The following is a 19,958-nucleotide window of genomic DNA, read 5'->3' on the forward strand; positions in this document are numbered from 1 at the left end:
TGCGTTAAGCGTGACGAAATGCAGGGTAAGCGTGCATTGGGTGCATGTTTGATAAATTGGGGTCGGTAACGTGAGCCTCCCCCATCTCCCCCCTTTAAGCAATGTGCCCCCAATTAATGCTGATACGATGTTCACATTCTCTCCGCGTAGTTCCACTTTAATTTCCTTCCTAATGCGCAGCTTCAACAAAAAAAAGTAGTAGGTTGGGGCGGTCGACAAAGTCAGTAAAGAGGGCACGATTCTAACATCGACGATTTGTGAGCTCAACTTTAAGCCTTAATCGACAATTTGAGCGATATAGCCACAATCAAGCATATGTCTCACCTAGGGATAGACGAGTGAAACATGCTCTTTAATTTTCTAGATAGGCGGAGAGCCACTCAAGACCAGATATGAAAATCTCAGACCACTGCCGTTTCGCTAGGTACGTGCCACTTGTAAAGTACAAACTAAAGAGACAGTGGAAATGGAAAGTCGGAGAAGTCATGGAGCGAGGTTTTTTGTAGCGCTGGAAACCATTGGTGGTTACTTTTGACCACGACCAAATACTTCACGCGAAATCCCCGATCTTACCTCCAAAAGACAGACTATTGCGTCTTGTTCTTTTTCTTTTTTCGTATGACGAGTTTGTATGGCATCGGCCCCAGATGATTCGGTTCACTCCAAGTTCATGTTCAAGAGATTGTACACTACAAAGCCAAGGCGATGTAAAACAACAGTTCCCTTTTACTACTTCAAAATGCACTATACTTGATACGTAAAGAAAAAATTTACAAAAAAAAAAAAAAAAAAAAAAGTTACATCTAAATGTCTTCATCCATTCCATCCAAAGTAATGACTTCACCCGGCTTGAAAGGAGGCAATCCCAAGAATGGACACCCGTCGCACCTAAACGCATCACCAAGACTACACGAACCACACCCGCCCGTCTTGCCCTTGACGGTAAAGTCAATTTCAGTTAGGTCTTCTTCCTTGAACTTGACAATCTCGGCATTTCTCTTTTGCAATCGTTGTTCGATTCGTTCAGCTTCAGCATTCGCCAGCTGGGCCATTCTACTCAAGATGGCGCTTTGTTTTGAGTTTTGCAACAGCTCTTCTTGCTCTTCAATTTCCTTGAGTCCACATGTACAGTCCTTGCATGCTTTTCTCCGCCTCTTGCCGTTGGGCAATTCACATTTCTTGGGTACAATGAGGTTATCAGACTTGAGTCCAGCTATAAGTTCGTTTTCATCCACATAAACTTCATCATCGTCTTCTTCTTCGTCGTTGTCGTCATCGTCGTCATCGCCTTTTCCTCCGGTTTCTTCATCGGACAGCGAGTCGCTGAAATACGTCAACTTCGTCTCAATCAACTTCCGTTTCACGCCACTACCGCCATTGTCGTTTTCCTCGTCGGTGTTTGGCGCAGATGAATCAGTCAACCCCGGTGGCGAAGGACTCGAAGCCGCCACGAGTTTTTTAAACATGGGCAACTTCTTGCCCGTCTCTTGCTTGCTAATGGTATAGTTTAGATTCTTTTTTGGTTTCAACAACACTGTCTCTGTCACTGGAGCCGGTTTCAACCACGATCCATCGTCTTGGACAATGAACCCTTGCATCAACGCGTCTAGATTCTGGTCTTTTGGCAAATCTCCCATGATTTTCCCCTTGTCCTGTAACAAGTCGTACAATAACCGGATCAACAGAATGGGCATTTCAAGATACTGCGATTCGTTGCGGTTTATATAGTGGATTTCATTGTATGCCGCGGGATCTAGCGTCACGTCTCCTTGTGTGACTCGATTGATAATCTGTTGGTCCAATGTGTATGCCGTGTGACTAGCAGAAATCTGCGACGTGATCTGTTCCACTAGGTGTTGATCTGTTACCACGGTTGGATGTAGCAAGAGGAGTATTCTTGTAGTCATGTTGCGGTGATTCGTGAGGCCAATAACTGACGTGTTAGCGTGGAGCTTGAATGTAGAAATTAAGGGTCAGTGAGCGAAACCAAATTTTTCTTGTAATAATGAATAAGTTTATTGGATAAGATAGGATATCTGCGGTTTTATATACAGATATACCCTCCTATGTTGTAGTCCTGCCAACCTGACCGAGCTGAAGAAAGATGATGGTGTAGTAAGGAGTTTTTTCACGTTTTTTTTTTTTGCCTTCTAGAGTGTGTGTTATCTGTAATCTTAGTAATACACCACAACAGCACCCAACGGCTATCCCTCGTGTGCTACCATGTACCAATAGTCGTGTGAAGGGGGAAAAATCTTTCTACACGCAGAGCACCTATAGTGGTAGTGGTAGTGGTAGTAATGGCGGTGGGCTGGGGTAAGTAATCCATCGAATCCGTTCATGTCACGTGATCGCATCTAATGGGTTAATAATATCAATGCTATACCCAGTACTTGTGTAATCAAAGTTATCTATTCCATCATTGGACAAAATTCTACACCCCGTATCCTTTATGCCTCTTACCTCCACGTTCATGTCCCCCCCCTTCCTACTCCCACATTCATGAAGCGCTCAATTGCCCTTACCAATGGTCCATTTACAAAAAAAAAAAGAACCAAAAAACCCTGAACCATCTCACTTGTCGGCTTTTGCGCTTCAGTTATCTATTGAGTACCACATTGGCCCCCCCCCCCCCCCGCCTATCACAAGTGTCTATATCGGATTCCACTCCTATCTTTCTCTTGCAAATTTCCAATCACAAGAGTCTGGTTATCGCCCGGAAACAAATCTATGCCGTTGTCGCTTATCTCCAAATCCCGTCCTGGAACGTACACCTCCAATCCCTTGACCGGTTTGTTTGTAGACAAGATAATCAAAGTGTCGTTTCTTCGTCGGACGACTTCCATTCCAAGCAGCAAGTCCTTGTTTAGACTGACCCAGTCTATCGACTTTAATGGCTGTGGCCAGATACTCGATCCCGCCGCGAGAGTGCCGTCTGCATGGAAAAGCCTGAGTTCAACAATCGTCGCCTTTTTCAACCAGTGGGGAGTATACCCAGTCAAGATGGAATTGACTTTATTAAAAGAAAAATTCAAACGTGGGGTGGTTGATGAGTCGGTAACGTGGCCCGTGGTGGAATTGTATGCGCGTATTGCCAACGTCATGTTGCACCCCACTCCAAACCCCCATACATCCAACTCCCATTCTTCTTCTTCTTCTTCCTCCTCCTCTTCCTTGAGAACCACTTGTGCCTTTTCGCCATGTCGGCGTCTAGGTTTAGAATACACGTAGCCTGCAATGGCGAAATCGGCCAGCTCCCGCCTGACTCCATAGTAGCTCAATTTCGGAACATTGCCATATCCAATAATCGACCACGAGATGGCCGGCCAACAATCGTTCAATTGCCACACCAAGATCCCACCAACTTCACGCTTGTGCCATTTCCTTCTCCACACGCGAAATGCTAGTGAAATAGCTTCCAGTTGCATTAGCTGAGTCAAGTAGACCCATCTTTCGAGGGTGCAATTGGACGGAATGTGGATGTTTTGCTCAACGTAATGTTTCGAATTCACTACGCCATTCATGGCTTTGTTGTGGAAATTGACCATGGTCAGGTTAAAGTAAAGCTGATCGGGTGAAATGTGGCTCGCAAGTGTATTGTAAGAGGGGAAGGCGAGCATGCCGAATTCACTGACAAATCTGCCACTCAATTGAGGCCATTCTTGATAGGGTAATCGTGGTCCATGCCATACTAGCCATTGATGCGAGTCGCCAATCGATACGTCGTATGAGCTATGCGATGGATCAGAATACGGTGATCCATACCGGTAGATGACTTGGTTTGCTAGTTTATGTATGGCCTCGGGAATAACTTTTTCATAAATAACGCGAGCTGGAAACTGGGTAATGTTCAGCTGGTCTAATTTTAATGCATCGGCGATTTGATAGTCCTCGTTATTGCCCGCGTAAATCACTATACTTGCGTATCTTCGCAATCTCTGCAATTGATCGCGTACTTCTTTTTCCACCAGATTGACGATTGGTGCCAGTGGGTATATGGCACAGGCAAACATGAAATCTTGCCATATCATGATCCCCAACTCATCGCACAATGAATAAAACTCGTCGTTTTCGTATTGGCCGCCGCCCCACACTCTAATCATATTCTGATTCGAATCAACAACTCGCCGTAGAATATTTGCGTAATCTACGGGTTTAACAGTAGAGTGGAACGAGTGTTGTGGAACCCAGTTCGATCCAAGCATCTGGATGGCGACTCCATTGACTTTGAAATAAAAGGACTCGCCAAATTCATCCTGAGTTTGAACAAGTTCCACTTTGCGGAATCCGATTTTCTCAACCGACATCAACACACTATCATCATCATAATCAAAGTACATTTCAAACGTGTACAACGTGGGGACCCCGAACTTATAAGGATACCACAACTCGACATCGTGCAAGAGATACTCAACAACGCAAAAGTCATCCACTTTAACTTGTTCAATCGGAATTACATCAACCTCGACACCGCGCGGATCATAAATTACGATTCGTGCCCCCCTAGTGCGGGGTTTCGCTAACCTCGCGCGAATCTCAAACGTCAATTTGGCCTCCGTCATCTCCTCGTTCAAATCATACTTGACAAAGAAATCCTCTATAAAATCGCCACAGACCAACGTGACGGGTCGCCAAGGCCCCAAAGTCAAATATGTGGGCCCCCAATCCCACCCGTACTGGTACGCGGGCTTACGCAGATAAACACGCGAACAATCACCATTCCAGCACTCTTTGCGGCCCCACTCCCGCTCCAACTTTTTTCCATGCTGCCATCCAGATTCAAACTCAATCGATAGCACGTGGGGCGATTGCGGCTGAGGTAGGGGAACCACATGGCGATGGAATGCGTTTGAGGAATTTAGAATCGAGTCGTTGTCGTTCAACGTCACGCGCGCTATGGCGTCCAACCCTTCAAATATCAAGTGCGCTGACGAATTAGTCGCAGCATCGTCGTTGGCGCAGCCATCAAACACAGCTCGGTATTTCCAAGTCGCGTTGCTTATCCACTGCAAGCTAACTTCGTTGTCATCGTGGAAAAGGTCGGGGACTAGGTTGTTGAATTGCAAATCCAGGTGGATTTGATGGCCTGTGGTTGACACAGTCGCATTATACAATGTGTTGGAGGCGATTGGAAGCGAGGTGTCGTTGGTCAAGAGTTGGAATTGCCAGTTTGTGAGGATCGATGAGCAGGGCATTTGGTTCAAACAGAACCAAAATAAAAAAAATCAAAATTAAAATTAGAAACAAAAAAAAAAAAAAAAAAAACACAACAAACATGTCATTATTATTATTATGAGTTTTTTGGCGGTTTGAAGGGGGTTAGAGATTAGGGGGTTACTATCATAGGGGATCTGAAAGATGTCACACTTGAACATGAACCCACCAGGGGGGATATCAATCCAGAAAAGAAGAGTTTGAAACGACACAGTACGCTTTCGTTCAGTTTCAGTCGCATTAAAACTTGGCTGATTTCTATTTTGGTAATTTTCGCTACGTGTGTCCTGTCCTATACGCGTATTCTTGTTAACATTCCGATGTCATCATCATTCTTCATCTACTGTTTCATCAGAAACATTGCCGTCATGTTTTAGTCTTTCTTCTTCCTCTTCTTCTTCTTCTTCTTCGTCTGTTTCGTCTGTTGGGAACACCATCCCTCGTCTTGATCCAATCGACTGCGGAGACGATAGCGCCATTAGTGAAAAAACTGCATCTTTTTCATTATTCTTGTTTTCAAACGAGCCTCGTGGCCTTATGGGAGGCAATCTGATTTCTTGTTTATGCAAGAGATTAGCTCCCGTGTTTATTTGCAAGTTTGAGCTTGGTTCTAGTTTCGGAATCGAGTGCCGCTTTTTCAGCCGTGAAAGTGCAGCTAGTAGAGCCGATTGAGCGCTCGAGTCTTCCTCTGGTGACGGCATGTCATTTAATCTGGAAAAAGCGCTTTGGTCCTTTAGCAAAGGGGAGTGTTTCAATGGTGAGCCAGTGTTGGATCTAAACCCACCGGCATCAATATTAGGTGACGTGGTGGTTGAGGACGAGGAGTAGTTGGGAAGTGGAGATTGCTGCAATGTTTGAAGATTCAAATTCGCCCGATTTAATGTGTTTGTCGGAACCCAGTTATTGGCCAATCTCATGTTGGTTTTAGGGTTATATTTCTTTGTTGGTGAAGTTTGAGAGTCAAAGGATAGTTCAGTAAATGTAATCTTGTGAGGCGTGTTTGCAGACTCTTCCTTTTGTAATTTGCCCAAGGCAGACGTGAGCCTGCTTTTCAATTGGGAACTTATCTCCAGCAAGCTTTCTCTTCGGCCAGCGGGGGTGGTGATGGAGTTAGTTGGTGTCTCGTCGTTTTGGAACAACTTCTTTGCTGTGGTGTGGTATTGGGGAGTTTTCATCATTTTCACCTTGCGGCCATCTTCATTTTCGTCTTCAATAGAGTCATCATCATCGAGACTGTTATTGGCATTATTAAGGGAATGCTTGGGGGTTTTCAAAAGTTGGGCCGCGCTATAAGGCGAATTGACGTTGCGATAGACTAGTTTGCCGTCTGGAGATTTCAAGCTACCTGTGCTCGTTCTCTTGTAGGACGGGGTGTACGCTAGTTGGAACGAGTTCCTCTTAGAGCCTGGCTCTTTGCTTTGCTCTGGCGTCTTGGTGAATGAAGCCGAAACACGGTTGTGCCGTGGCGGAGACGGTGTTGACGGCTTTAAAAGAGGCTGCTGTTGCTGCTGATACGAGAGCTTATTCTTGTTTGCAAACTCTTCTTTTCCAATGTCATTTTGGTTCTGGCCAAGGTTTTGGATATGATGGTGATCGATATTACTGGCAATGATGGGTGGCAATATGATTGAATTTTTGGCTTTTGGCGAGGTATTTGGCGTTGATGGTTTACTCATTGCAAATAGTACATGGAAAGTATATGCCTTTTTTTTTGTTTGTTTTCTGGATTCAATCGCCTGATACAATTTGTTTGAAGTTATAGCTAGTGTTGGTTTGAATGCAAGCAGAGTAGGGGAAAAAAATCCTGCAATTGAACGACGTGTAGAAGGAAGAAAGGGTGTCGGTCGAAGGCGTAAAAGAGTAAAATATTGGGTTGATGTTTTAACCACCTGGTTAGTTTGTTAGTCTGCCGGTTTTATTATTGTGAGTGCAATTGTGACCGTCCCCAATCTGACAGGAGAATTCAAGGGCAACAAAGCAAGAGGAGTCAGCGAGAGTCACACCCAGAAATGCCACCCACCAAAGTAAACAACAAGCAACAAGGAGTGGAAAAAATAAAAACAATCCTTAAGGGGGAGAGGGGGGGGAAATCCAGATTTAGAAGTAACTCGGCCTGAGCTTGACCATTGGTTCGTCCGTTCCCATAGAATACACAGTGTTTTTGAAAAAAACAGCCGGGCGTCTTGCTTGGAATGAACAACTTCTTTGTTGGTTTTTTTAATGCTGGTGTGAAACTCCCACTGGCGGTGGTTATTGTTGTTGGATGCACTAGAAATGGTAGTGTATATGCGCTCATTTAACGATTGTACCATGATTGTCACGTGATCGTTGATGCGTTTGCCACGAAACGGGGTAGTTTACGGGTTTACGAACAAAGCTCGAGGTTGAAGCAAAGTTGGTTTGTGGGTAGTATGAGGAGCTTTCGTTTTTGAGAAAAAAACAGAACAACAAGTTGATGTCTTTATTCTTCCAACCGTGGCAAGGAACAATGTTACCTTTCTCACAGAGAGATTTTTTTATTTGGTGGACAAACCACCCCAGTATTCGCCTGCTTGAAGGAAACATCTGGGCCAAATCTAAGCCCACCTCAAGACTGCAGATATCTTCACTGTGTTCAATTAGGACTAAGTAGTATAATAATTCTTTGTAAGTTACAAAACTCGAGCATTTTTTCGAAAGTTCACTCTTTTGCTGCGAAATGAACTTTTAGACATGCATGGCATGCAACTTGGCAAATAGCCTCGTTGACAACGTACTTCAATTACAAAATCAACTCTGTATGGAACTTTCTTTTTCGTTGCCGCTGTTGACTTGTATTTTTGAAGATTTTTGCATCTAGTTGATCCAATGTACATACGAACTCTATTTTGTTCCCTCAGTTGTCGCGAAAAACAAAAAAAAACACACACACACACACACAAATAATTTGCAGCAATATTGCCGTGCCGTCAAATGGCTGATTAAATGGGGCAACCAGTCACTATTGGCAGTGACAATAGAACCTACCAAAAGCTATCATTATATACTAGAAAGATTATTCTCGGGCATGAGTTCCGGTTGGCTTGTTTGTTCAATTTCACCTGCTTACACCAACAGTAAAGGTGGATGTCTTTTTAGAATTTGACCCACATTCACCTAAGGGTAGGGTGTTTACCCCACTCAAAAACAACTTGGAAAAAAGATTTCATGGAATCAACATGAAATCCCCTTCCCCTTCCCTTCCAAAAGAGTTATTCAAATGTCAACCGTAAGAGCATTCTTCGTGTTAAGTGGAAGGGCATTTCCAGGGTCGAAAGATAGCTGGGGCTACCAAATGAAGATCACGTGCATTGCCAAATATGCCTTCATCAAAATCAAAACAAATCTGAGCTTCTCTCTCTAGCTCTCTCTCTCTCTCACACACACACACTCTGTCTCTCACACTCTGTCTCTACCTACAAAACGTGAAATAGGACAGACAAAAAGAACAGAAAAAAAATCACTGTACAAGACACAAGACCCCCCCAATTTGCTACTTGGATTATCAGCATCGAGTAGTCGTGGGAAAACCTGTACTAAGAACAAAGCACCAGATATATCACAATTGATTTAGGGTATATCTCGAGGGAAATATCGCACTCGATTGTCAAAGAGAGAAAAGAGACAACAAACAAAACATCCTAGAGCCACGACTGGAGAGGGGGGAGTTGACAAGAACAAGATTCCGGTTGCTTGACCATTTTTTAGTATAAAGAAAACAGCTCTTGATGAGGCACAAAACTTGGAGATGAACAACCCAGCATCCGCGTCTTTCAACCCACTGCTGGTACTACGAAGACAGCAACAACAGCAGAATCAATTTCATCACCACCACCACCACTTTCCTCCTCCTCCTCATCAACCACCACAGCTGCACCTGAATGGGAAGCTACCCTCGTCATCAATCACCAGATCGTCTACTTTGCAAACGTCAAACAGCAGGAATGGCACCAACGGCAACGCCAATGTCAACACCTCAAGCAGATTCTCCCTCCTAACAAACCCGACCCTGACCGTGCATGAGTTCAACACACCGCTGAATCGAGCCAAACGAAGGCCTACACTACTATCAGCTCCTGCCTCCACGAACAAGAAACGACAGAGCATTGGTTTGCACTCGCTGCAACTCCTGCAACTCCTGCAACTCCTGCAGACTCCAGCTAATTCATCAAATTTTCAGCAGCAGCAACAACAACAACCACCACCACCAGCACCATCGCTTGCGGGTCGCCAATTTTTGTCATCGCAAACTCCATCATCACAGTTAACCTCGTCTCAACATCAACAGCAGCAGCAACAACAACAACAGCCATCTTATAATGCAACCACTCGTCCAGTGGTAGACCTGCGGCCGCTACGAGACAGAACAGCCCAGGAAAAAATGCAAAAGGATATCCTTGCATTTCTTGTCTCTCATAGATTTGAAGCCGTCTCAACAACGCCCTTGAATGAAAACATTTTGAAGCTGCCGACTCAACGCAATTTCAACGACATTTTCAAGTTTATCATCTTGACCATTGAACCGGGCTACGTGTTTGAAAAACCAGTGGAACAGGAGATTATCCCCATTCTAAAGTCATACCAATACCCTTATTTGAACACCATTTCCAGATCCAACTTTAGCGCAGTCGGCGGACAAAATAACTGGCCAACCTTTTTGGGCCTTCTCCACTGGTTAGTGGAGTTGAGCGAGTTGTTGTCCAACGGGTTGACCGATTCCTCTTACGAACCCGATGACGATTTCGATAAAATCTTTGTCAAGTGCACCATGGACTGCTACGGCAAATTCTTGAGAGAAGATGAAAACTACGAGCAAGAGAGAGAAGAGATGGAGCAACGATTTGCCTTGGAGTTGCAAAGCTATAAAAATTTGATTGAAGAAGGTGCCAAACGGAACTTGGCCTTGGAAGAAAAATATGCTCAGCTAACAGCCGAGTTGAAAGCAAAAGAAGAGGCCGACCGCAAAACGATTGCATTGGAGGACGACCATGAAAAATTGAAAAACTACATCAATCAGGTCAAGAAAATGATTCCAGAATGGAAAACAAAACTTGATTTGGGAGAACGAGAACTCGAAATGCTTAATGAAAAATTAAAACAGTTGCACCACGAAAAGGCAACGTTGGATACAGAACTTGCAAAACGGGGGATCTCCATCGAGCTGGTAAACAAGATACATTACGAAAGAGACAGTCTTCTGAAAGCCAATGACGCGGCTCACGCGCGAGTCGAGAATATCAAGGACAAATTAGCCACACGCATCTTTGAGTTGGAGACAAACTTGGACGAGCTCGAAGGTGTGCTTCTGGAGTACAATACTAGCGTTCAGAGACTAAACTATGAAGATGAGACCAAGTTCCAATTTGGCTTGAAAATCAAAGAGGATATCCAAAACACGGATCGCGCTTTTGGGCGGGATGAGATTCTCGCGAATAAAACGACAAATGAGGAAAAAACGCAGCTAATGGCTGTTTTGGAGCAATTGAGATTCCAAATCGCCGAGGATACAAAAAAGATTCAGACTGTCAAGCAGGAGAGCGTGGGTGTGCAAGAGATGATCAATTCACAACGAGCAAGAGTAGAGGACTTGCAAATACAGGATACACTAGCCAAGCGGAAATGCGACGAGATATCGCACAATTTTTCTCGCCAACAGGACGATTACATGACCCAAATCGAACAAACAGAACAACGCGCAAGAGACATCAAAATGGCCATGAGCTCGGCGGTGCTCAACTTGGAGAGAAAACTCCAGGACGCCAACATCGAGCACAATGCCACCATCGAAGCCATTGAGAACAAGAGGCGCGAAATGGGCGAATCGCTCGACAAGGTGGTTTCTTATGTATTGAAATTTAAGCTCAATGTGCTGGAGAGATTGATGATTATGGATGACAGCATGCAAAAGCAACAGCAGCTGGATTAGATCCTGGTGCACATACACTCTCAATCGCACACACACACACACACACACGCTTTGCCATGGGGCTTTGATTTTTTTGGTTTTTTTCCCACACCGAGATTATTTCATTTCTAAGAATCATTGTATTAATTTTCATATCATATATTCTATTACTTGCATGCCGATTTTGCATATTGTATAAATATGTATAGTTTTCATAAAGAGATGTAACATTAGGAAGTAAAACTGGCTGTTTCTTTGTTCACTTGGAAATCCTGCTCAAGAACTGTTGGTGATCTCTTTCTGTTTCTCTGTCTGGGACAGAAAAGGTTCATCAGTAAGAGGACGCGACTTTGCAGGTCTTTTTTTTTTTTACAACCACCACTTCAATCACATCGAGTCTTTTAGGGCGGCAATGAGTGACCTCAACATATTCGTCACGTCGGACCTCACCTCCTCGGAGAGACGAATATCGCCGCAATGGAGCCTCCAGTACCTCAAGCAGAAACTCGAGCAGATCACAGGAGTAGAGCCCCACAGCCAACTTTTGCAATATTTCCCCAACAAGTACTCCAATGACTTTATTCAACTCCCAGGAACCACCCCCTCTCTGCAACCAGACGATGAAGTCCTCTTGTCGCAATTGGGTCTCAAGGATTACAGCAGGATACATGTGATTGACGTCGACCCCAACTCAACGACGAACCAACTCGCTAATGAATCATCGCCTACAAACATCCCCCTCCATGGCAACAACAACACTACCAACAATGGTGATGAAGCTGAATTCAAGCTTGGCGAAGAAGAGTATCAGAAGCGGGAAGATAGCGTGCTACGTTGGAAACAGCAGCAAAAATTGGGGCGGTTCGACCCGCAATACGAGTTGATGCAGGAGAAGATAAAAAAGGACAACGCTGCAGCCGTGGCTAAGATCCACGTTGGCGATCGCTGCAGAGTTATCAATATCGAAGGTGAGAGACGCGGCGTGGTGAGATTTGTGGGCAAGATTGAGGAGTTGGACAAGGGCAAATTGGATTGGGTTGGCGTCGAGTTTGATGAGCCCGTGGGGAAAAATAGCGGCGATATCGATGGGGTTGGGATTTTCGCGTGCCGGTACAAGCATGGCAGTTTCGTCAAGCCTTTGCAGGTTGAAGTTGGCGATTTCCCCGAGTTGGATCCTTTTGGTGATGATGATGATGATGACATGGATGACCTGGATGAGGAATTGTAGATCTAGGGGAAATAGCCTTGAAAAAAAAAGATAATGCTGAGTAGGGGGTTCAAACTTGAATGATTGAGACAAATTGACAGGTACGCCAGTTTCAACACCAGGGCGAGAAATTGGAGAAAGTATAAAAAATAACAAAGAGCGCGTACCGATTTAACTCCGACCAGACTACTTTCACTCCTTGCAAAGAATAACCCCTCCTTGTTCACACAAACGAAACGATTCCCCTTTCTCCACGGTTTTCACAAAGCATACACCATGGCAGCATTTGACGAAATATACGACTACGTCGAAAAGGACACATTCAAAAGGTATTTCCGCCTTGCAATCTTTATCTTTGCATACCTCATTTTCCGCAAATACTATGCGCAATGGGCTGGGAAAAGGCAAACTGAGCACCAGCTTCAGCTAGATGAGCAGGAAAAATTAGAGCGTCCGCAAAGAGAAGCTGAAGCTCAAGCTGAGCTCGAAAGCAATTTGAACAAAGAAGCTAATGAGTTTGGATGGGGCAAGAAAACCAGGAAAAACGTCAAGTTGACGCAAACTGTGTTGGAGCAGATTGCGCTGGAGACGAGACAGAGACACCAGACGAGCTATGATGCTCAAGAGGATGCAGACATTGAGGATTTATTAGAGGATTGATTAGCCTGTGTATCGAGGGTAGATGTCCCCGGTTTATGTGTGTGTGTCTGTCTTTCTTCACACATAGCGTACTTATATAGAGAGGAGTGAGTGCGATGGTGGGTTCAGATCCTCCAGGATTCGCTCGATGCCATCGCAGTACAACAAAAAAAAAAAAACTTAGAATAGTATACTTGATGAAAGAAAAATTGCAAACTCTTGTAGAAATCTACAACACATTGTCAAATCGATAGCTTACACACATATATATAGATCATGGCAGGAGACCCGTTCCTATCTGACCCTTCAAAGAAACGGAAACGTCTGAACAAGCTCACAAGTACATCGTCTTCAAGGAACAAAAAATCCAGATCATCTACTCCACAACCTGCAGCAGCAAACGATGAGGACATCCCCAGCGCGAGCCAAGACTCCGGGGAGGAGGGAGAAGACTACGACGAAGACGACGACGACGACGAAGGGGTAGGCGCCAGACAGCCGGAAGATTTATCCTCAGATGAAGAGTTTGCCGAAGAGAGCGCAGTTGATAAGCGAAGAAGGCTAGCTAAGCAGTACCTTGAAAACTTGAAGAACGAAGAGCTTCGGAATGAGGAAGACTACGACGCCCAGGATCTTGACGACGAAATATTGTCGCGGAGATTACAAAAGGACGTGGCCGAGACCAAGGGGCATGTGTATAAGCAGTTTGGCACGAAAATCTCGCAGCAGCTCGATGGCGACCAAGTCAAACTCATCACCACGAGAATCGGGTCGAAGAATTTAACTTGTATGGCCCTGCGTTACCCTTATTTATACACCGTTTCCAAAGATTGCGAAATCATCAAGTGGAACATTGGCCAAGGACAGCGGAAACCTCAACGAGCAAAACATACTAAGGGCGGACCCAAATATTTCAACCTAGATACGTCGAATCCCAATCTGAATCATCATTGGGATCAGATAAATTGCATAGCGGCTTCTCCCGATGGGAAATATATCGTGACGGGCGGGTCGGACTCGCGATTGATCATTTGGTCGAGTGAAAACATGGTGTGTTTGAAAGTGCTAGAAACGAGATCGGCCGTGAATTCAATTGTGTTTAGGAGGAATAGCGACCAGTTGTTTGCTGCATGTGCCGACTTGCGATTACGAACTTTTTCAATCAACCAATTCACGCAGTTGGAAGTGTTGTATGGACACCAGGATAATATAACTGACGTTTCCGCATTGGCGAGAGAGACTTGCGTTTCCGTGGGAAGCAGAGATAAAACTGCCATGTTTTGGAAGATTGCCGAAGAGACGAGGTTGACGTTTAGAGGAGGCGATTCCGTGGAGAAAAAAACCACCAAAAAGAAGAAAAAGGAGGAGCGCGATGAACATAGTGCAAGTGGGGAACCATTCCATAGCGAGGGATCCATCGATGTTGTCAGCATGGTCGATGAGTCTCATTTCGTCACCGGATCAGATAACGGTAATGTGGCGTTGTGGTCACTAGCCAAGAAGAAAGCCCAGACCACCAAAAGACTCGCACATGGGTTGCAACCGCGCTTCACTCCTCAGAAAGCCAGTGCTGAAACCGAAGTTGATCTTGCATCGAGGCAAATTCCCGAGCCGCAGCCGTTTTGGGTAACGGCAATCTATGCGCCTGCTTATAGTGACGTGTTTTTCACCGGTTCATTTAATGGCAGTTTGATTATATGGCGCTTGGACGAGACGCTTAGATCGTTTAGCCAGATTGGACAGATTGAGAATTTAAATGGGTTTATTGTCAGCATCGATAGTGTTGAAATACCGGAAAAGAAACAATTGAAGGTTTTCGTTCTCTTGAGTAAAGAGCATAAATTTGGAAGATGGTTCTGTAAACTTCCCGGTGCTAGGAATGCTCTAGTTAGCTTCACTTTTGACATCTAATCACAAATGAAGAAGAAATCAAGAGAATCAAGAAACTCACCATTTATATATATATATGTATATATATCAATGAGAAGATTGAATAGATCATTGATTCCTTAACTTGAACTTTTAATCACGAGGTCTCTTTTTTTATTTTTTGTTGTACAACTTTTGTATCAAAATGCAGCTTCGTCATCACCTCCATCGTCCCCCACATCATCGTCGCCATCATCAAAATACTTCTCTGCGTTATAATCGTCATCGTCCTCATCTTCAAACTCATCGTCGACACTCTCAGGCTCACTCTGCTCCTCTTTCTCGTCATCCTTGTGATCGTCGTCATCGTGTCCCACCTGGCTCAACATTTGCTCCTTCAAAGCTTTCAATTTCGCCTCTTCTTCTAACTGGTGATTCTTTTCATCCGACATAAACTCTCTTAGTCCGCCATTCGAGTTGAATTTCGATAGCGACAAGATCTTCTTCTTTTGTTTACTCGATATCCCCATCACCAGATACAATTCCTCGGGGAAAAACTGCAACTGGTAAGGATGTTCCTCGATGGTCCTGCCGATCTTCTGCTTCTTCTTATACCGATCCGAGTACCGTTCTATGCCATCGTCATCGTTCGCAGCGTTTAATTTTTCATTCTTGATTTCTTCATTTTGGAGTTTTTCGCCCTGCGTGTGTGCCATGGCGATCTTGGTTGTAGGTAGCTGACAGTCGGCGACAGATCCAGTATAGAAGGGGCCCTCGGACATTAGTTTGGCAAACGTCATGGCCCGCTTCGCTACTAATTGTTCGCTGTTGTTGGGGTCCATGTTGACGGGTAGGACATATTGTGGTTTTTCGATCGTTTCTGAACTCTGCAAGATGTCGGCATAGTCTAGCCCAAACGGTAGTAGGGTTCTATTGCTTCCTCCCAGGCCTTTATTTCCGCCCCGAAACGACATCTTTGTTATACGTGTTTGGGTGTGTGGGTGTGTGGGTGGTCTTTATAGGTTTTCGGGGTTATTGTATTAGAACACACTGGTATTATATGAAGATGAAAAAAAAAATGTCAATGTCAAAGAGTGTGTGAGAGATGGGGCATCGCATTACGCGGTGTGTGGAGCGGTGGTGGGCGGTGGAGCTGGCGAGAGATTCCACCGTGGGTCGCGACAGCGTCGTGGCAGTCGCGCGGCGATCCTACCGCGAGAGGACTGGGGACGAAGAACAAAGAAAAAGTAGACCGGTTTTATCCAACATCGATAATTACGTGAGTCATTATAACCATCGATGAAGCACCACCGAGTTGGGCTTTTGCTAGCTGCCGCTTTTTTGACTGCCTCAAGTCAAATGTCTCGAGCGGATAATCGCCTTGCTATGTAACCCGCATGTTTTCTTTGCCAAAATTGAAGGCAATGTTCTCGTACCCACCTCCTTGGGCCAAAAATTTTCGGCAAAGCTCAAGGTTCCTTTGAAAAGAGAGACTTTTGAAGCTTTCTGATCAGGCAGGCTACTCTAACTTCATCCGTGAGCAAGTCCAGTGGACTAAATAGCAGTTAATTGCTGATCTATACTGAGAGAACAGAGCTAGGAGTTATGTCACGTGATAGTCACGTGACAGATATCCTGGATCTTTAACATGCTCGTAACAGACAAAAGGTAAATAGTTACACAAAACCGCCCAATCGTATACGGAGGACCGAGAGAGATGATCCGCTTGCCAAATAGGCAATGCTATTTTTTAAATTGGCGATGATGGTCATGAAGATAATTTACGAAGTTTGCAATTTAAGTGATTGGGTTGACCAAACTTCCTTTGAACCTTTCACCAAGTAGTAGTATCGAAACTCAAAAGGGTCTGATACTACAAGTTTACCATAGCGAATTCTTTTTTTTTTTTTCCCATTTGACTTCTCTAGAAAATCGGACAGTTGTTGGTGCTGTGTAACTGACTCATCCTCAACCCACCCTCAGTTCACCTTCGACCCCACATATACCCAAAATCTACTCGTTGCCCAACAATGTCGACGTCTTCAACGAGCCTAGAGTCGCTGACTTCTCAGTTTGAATCAGCCGACGGAACATTGGTGATCATGATAGTGAGAGCCAGACATCTACCGAACAGAAGAAAACTAGATAAGCAATCTCCCTATGTTGTCATTCGACTAGGCACCCACGCCAAAAAGACAAACTCCGATTTTAGAGCCGGTCAAACTCCTGAATGGACCCACGAGGTCAGGTTTGAGCTCAGTCGCGACAAGAGACCCGTGTTAAAAGTGGATTTGTTGGACGAGACCAATGGCGATCCTACCCCTATTGGCGGTTGCGAAATTGATGCTCTGATTGTTTTACGACATCCAGATGCTAGCGCGGGGAAATACATCTACGATAAATGGTACGACTTGACTTATATGGGCAAGAGGGCCGGGATGTTGTATTTGGAAATGACTTTTTATCCTTCGGCACCGGTACTACCTCCAAAACTCCTTCTAGCCTCCTCATCATACCCCGTCACTGCCGCTGCTGCTGCTGATGGAGAAATAATCATGGGTATTCCCAATGTTTACGCCGATGACGATCTTGCGATAAATACGAATCCCAGCTCGAGTAAAGGAGCTGTGTCTCCTTATAGAAGGAATGCAATTCAAGATGTGTTTGTTTCGCTGGATGATTCCGCTGCCGGTGAGCCGCAGTCACGGGCAAATGCGAGTCACGTCGTGTTTGTCTCGCTGGATAGCTCACAATCGAGCAAGAAATCGTCGATATTCCTGAAGACTAATCAATTGTTCCAAACGCCTGCTAATGGTGGGTTTGCCAGCCTCAATCGGGACGACAGTAAAAACGACGTGGTGATTAGTGTCACTGGCGCTGGAGGAGATGGAAGAAAGAGTCCTAGTAAATTAGCTGCCAAGTTTGCTCGATTTAAAGACAAGCTTGGGAACAAGCAATGGAGTGATGCCCAGCATCTAAGTGCTTATGGTAATGGAATCAAGCGTGACATTTCTCCCATTAGTGCTTACCAATCGAACGACTTGGATGAATTGGAGGATGAATTTAGAAGAAATGAGAGATACAACGACCAAGTTCCTGACCTTGGCGAGAATATAGTTTTCAAATCGCCACATAAAGCGGAAACACAAGCACCCGTACCATCTCCGACACCTCCACCTCCACCACAACACCAAAGTTATCCAACAACAACAACATCATCTGCAAACCACTCGCCAACGTTGAACAAGCCGCTTCCCGCGGCTCCCATAAGAAAAGCTCCGCCCTCCATGACTTCGAAACTCGATCTTAAAGACAGCACAGCCATACCATTCTCGGCAGAATCAATCGGGGCCGACAACTTCAACGAAGCGTTGCCTACAAAAGTTTACATGTTGGATGAACAAGTAAAGTCCCTCAGCTTTAAAGAGTCGCCGTCGTCACCTCACCATCACCTTGAGCCTGACGAACTGCTAATTAAAGATGAAATTGACCCTCAATACTATGCACCTACTCCCAGCGAGCATTTCTCCAAGCCAAGTAATAGATTCGCCAACGGAGGTCTCAAGAGGGAAAACGTAAAAGTTGATCTACGAACTGAACGTACTGGCTACATGGGAGATGGCAAATTTAGTCCCAGTATCTTCCAAAAGGCCAGTACTCCAATCCCTACTCATCGACCATGGAATGTGTATCGTGAAAAATACGGAGGTGAAAGTTATATCGATGATGATGACGACGACGACGAAGAAGAGGATAAACCACCTGTACCACCCAAGATTCCCCGCGGCATGAACGAATTTGAATACTTTGCATTAGAAAAGGATAAATTCATGCTGGATCTACAAGGGAACAGGATATGATAGACCCCATAAACAATTGTTTTAGAAAAGAAAATGTATAGATTACAATTTATATAATACAACTAAACAACTTCCATATATAAAAAGAAAAGATGTGAAAAGAGAAAAGGATGGGAAAAAAAAAATCCCCATACTTGATCAACGAAACATATAGCAGAAACGAATAACTTTTTTTTTTTTAAATCTTGGATCAAACACCAGTCATTTTCTTTTTGTCTTTTTGTCTTTAAAGAATTCTAAAATCTCGGGAGAGCCGTCTAGTTTGGAACTCACATCGGCATCGGCATCGGCATTCTTACAAGAACGCAGCAGCGAGGGCAACGGCACCAGCAGCAAAGACACCAGGGTAGTATGCCGCGACGCCAGCAGCGGCATCTTCCGACGATCCCTGCGTAGCCGCGATAACAACAACACTAGTGCTCGTGACTGAGTCGGTGACATTCAAAGTCTCGCTATCCTCAGTAATGTAGGAGTCAAGCGCCAACGTCTCCGTCTCGGTGACGGATGCAAAGCCGCTGGTAGCGTTGAGGTAGACATTTCGGTTGTTGGGTTCCTGCGTTTGCTGTTGCTTGTCGCTCGAGTCCAACGTGGCGTAGTATTCTTCGACTAGCGCTTGCTTCGCAGCGAGCGATGCAGCCGCGTCGGCTTCGCTTTGGATTCTTGCTGCTTCAATACTGGCTGATTCTTCAGGGGTGTAGAGTGTCACTGTTATCGTTATGGTCAGGACTATCGTGGTGTCGATTTCGTCTTCTGCTTTGACACTGGTCAAGAATGCAGTTGCCATGGTGGCGAGTAAGGCTTTTGAGAACAACATTATTGGAAAGTAAGTGAATGTGGGTTGTGTTCTTGTAAGTTGGGGGGGGGGATATATTTATCTATGAATGAGTGTGTGTGGTTGTTGTTTTTCTATATAAAAAAGAAGGACTAGGGTTAGTTGGTGGGTTTTAGGGGGTATTTGGAGGTTTAAGGAATGGTTTCGTCTGACTTGAACTTGTGGGACTACTCTGTCGACTGGTCTTTCTCTCTTATTGCATTCAATTGCTCGTGGAAGTGAAGAAGAATAGGAAGAGAAGGAGGTGGGGAGCAAGCTCGAAGAGCTGATCGTGGGGATTCCATTTGTTTATAAACCGTAATTGGGGTTTCCTCTCCTCCTCAGTCACACTCTAGAAAATTTTTCTTTTTCCTTTTTAACAATTCGTCAACAAATAGAGTATTATACTCGAGGTTGGAAAAACAAAAAAAAAAA

At 44.7% G+C, this 19,958-nt stretch overlaps 10 protein-coding genes across 10 annotated transcripts; 5 read left to right on the forward strand and 5 right to left on the reverse strand. All coding sequences in view use genetic code 12, as the record gives it.

The window, feature by feature from the left end:
- Window positions 1–803: 803 nt before the first annotated feature.
- On the reverse strand, window positions 804–1,907 carry LODBEIA_P09860 (uncharacterized protein; the record flags this gene model as incomplete). Its single annotated transcript, XM_066976966.1, has 1 exon — window positions 804–1,907. One exon carries the CDS (start codon window positions 1,905–1,907, stop codon window positions 804–806), a length of 1,104 nt encoding a protein of 367 aa, XP_066827924.1.
- A 735-nt stretch (window positions 1,908–2,642) lies between these two features.
- On the reverse strand, window positions 2,643–5,195 carry LODBEIA_P09870 (uncharacterized protein; the record flags this gene model as incomplete). The annotated part of the gene is made up of 1 exon (XM_066976967.1): window positions 2,643–5,195. One exon carries the CDS (start codon window positions 5,193–5,195, stop codon window positions 2,643–2,645), a length of 2,553 nt encoding a protein of 850 aa, XP_066827925.1.
- Window positions 5,196–5,543: 348 nt separating this feature from the next.
- LODBEIA_P09880 (uncharacterized protein) lies at window positions 5,544–6,890 on the reverse strand (the record flags this gene model as incomplete). The annotated part of the gene is made up of 1 exon (XM_066976968.1): window positions 5,544–6,890. The coding sequence occupies one exon, from the start codon at window positions 6,888–6,890 to the stop codon at window positions 5,544–5,546; it is 1,347 nt and encodes a 448-aa protein (XP_066827926.1).
- Window positions 6,891–9,613: 2,723 nt separating this feature from the next.
- LODBEIA_P09890 (uncharacterized protein) lies at window positions 9,614–11,158 on the forward strand (the record flags this gene model as incomplete). The annotated part of the gene is made up of 1 exon (XM_066976969.1): window positions 9,614–11,158. One exon carries the CDS (start codon window positions 9,614–9,616, stop codon window positions 11,156–11,158), a length of 1,545 nt encoding a protein of 514 aa, XP_066827927.1.
- A 391-nt stretch (window positions 11,159–11,549) lies between these two features.
- On the forward strand, window positions 11,550–12,365 carry LODBEIA_P09900 (uncharacterized protein; the record flags this gene model as incomplete). Its single annotated transcript, XM_066976971.1, has 1 exon — window positions 11,550–12,365. The coding sequence occupies one exon, from the start codon at window positions 11,550–11,552 to the stop codon at window positions 12,363–12,365; it is 816 nt and encodes a 271-aa protein (XP_066827928.1).
- Window positions 12,366–12,620: 255 nt separating this feature from the next.
- On the forward strand, window positions 12,621–13,004 carry LODBEIA_P09910 (uncharacterized protein; the record flags this gene model as incomplete). Its single annotated transcript, XM_066976972.1, has 1 exon — window positions 12,621–13,004. One exon carries the CDS (start codon window positions 12,621–12,623, stop codon window positions 13,002–13,004), a length of 384 nt encoding a protein of 127 aa, XP_066827929.1.
- Window positions 13,005–13,259: 255 nt separating this feature from the next.
- LODBEIA_P09920 (uncharacterized protein) lies at window positions 13,260–14,894 on the forward strand (the record flags this gene model as incomplete). Its single annotated transcript, XM_066976973.1, has 1 exon — window positions 13,260–14,894. The coding sequence occupies one exon, from the start codon at window positions 13,260–13,262 to the stop codon at window positions 14,892–14,894; it is 1,635 nt and encodes a 544-aa protein (XP_066827930.1).
- Window positions 14,895–15,052: 158 nt separating this feature from the next.
- LODBEIA_P09930 (uncharacterized protein) lies at window positions 15,053–15,826 on the reverse strand (the record flags this gene model as incomplete). Its single annotated transcript, XM_066976974.1, has 1 exon — window positions 15,053–15,826. The coding sequence occupies one exon, from the start codon at window positions 15,824–15,826 to the stop codon at window positions 15,053–15,055; it is 774 nt and encodes a 257-aa protein (XP_066827931.1).
- A 1,056-nt stretch (window positions 15,827–16,882) lies between these two features.
- On the forward strand, window positions 16,883–18,712 carry LODBEIA_P09940 (uncharacterized protein; the record flags this gene model as incomplete). Its single annotated transcript, XM_066976975.1, has 1 exon — window positions 16,883–18,712. One exon carries the CDS (start codon window positions 16,883–16,885, stop codon window positions 18,710–18,712), a length of 1,830 nt encoding a protein of 609 aa, XP_066827932.1.
- A 295-nt stretch (window positions 18,713–19,007) lies between these two features.
- On the reverse strand, window positions 19,008–19,526 carry LODBEIA_P09950 (uncharacterized protein; the record flags this gene model as incomplete). Its single annotated transcript, XM_066976976.1, has 1 exon — window positions 19,008–19,526. The coding sequence occupies one exon, from the start codon at window positions 19,524–19,526 to the stop codon at window positions 19,008–19,010; it is 519 nt and encodes a 172-aa protein (XP_066827933.1).
- Window positions 19,527–19,958: the final 432 nt, after the last annotated feature.

Source organism: Lodderomyces beijingensis (genome assembly GCF_963989305.1).
Source record: "Lodderomyces beijingensis strain CBS 14171 genome assembly, chromosome: 1".
NCBI classification, from domain to species: Eukaryota; Fungi; Ascomycota; class Pichiomycetes; order Serinales; family Debaryomycetaceae; genus Lodderomyces; species Lodderomyces beijingensis.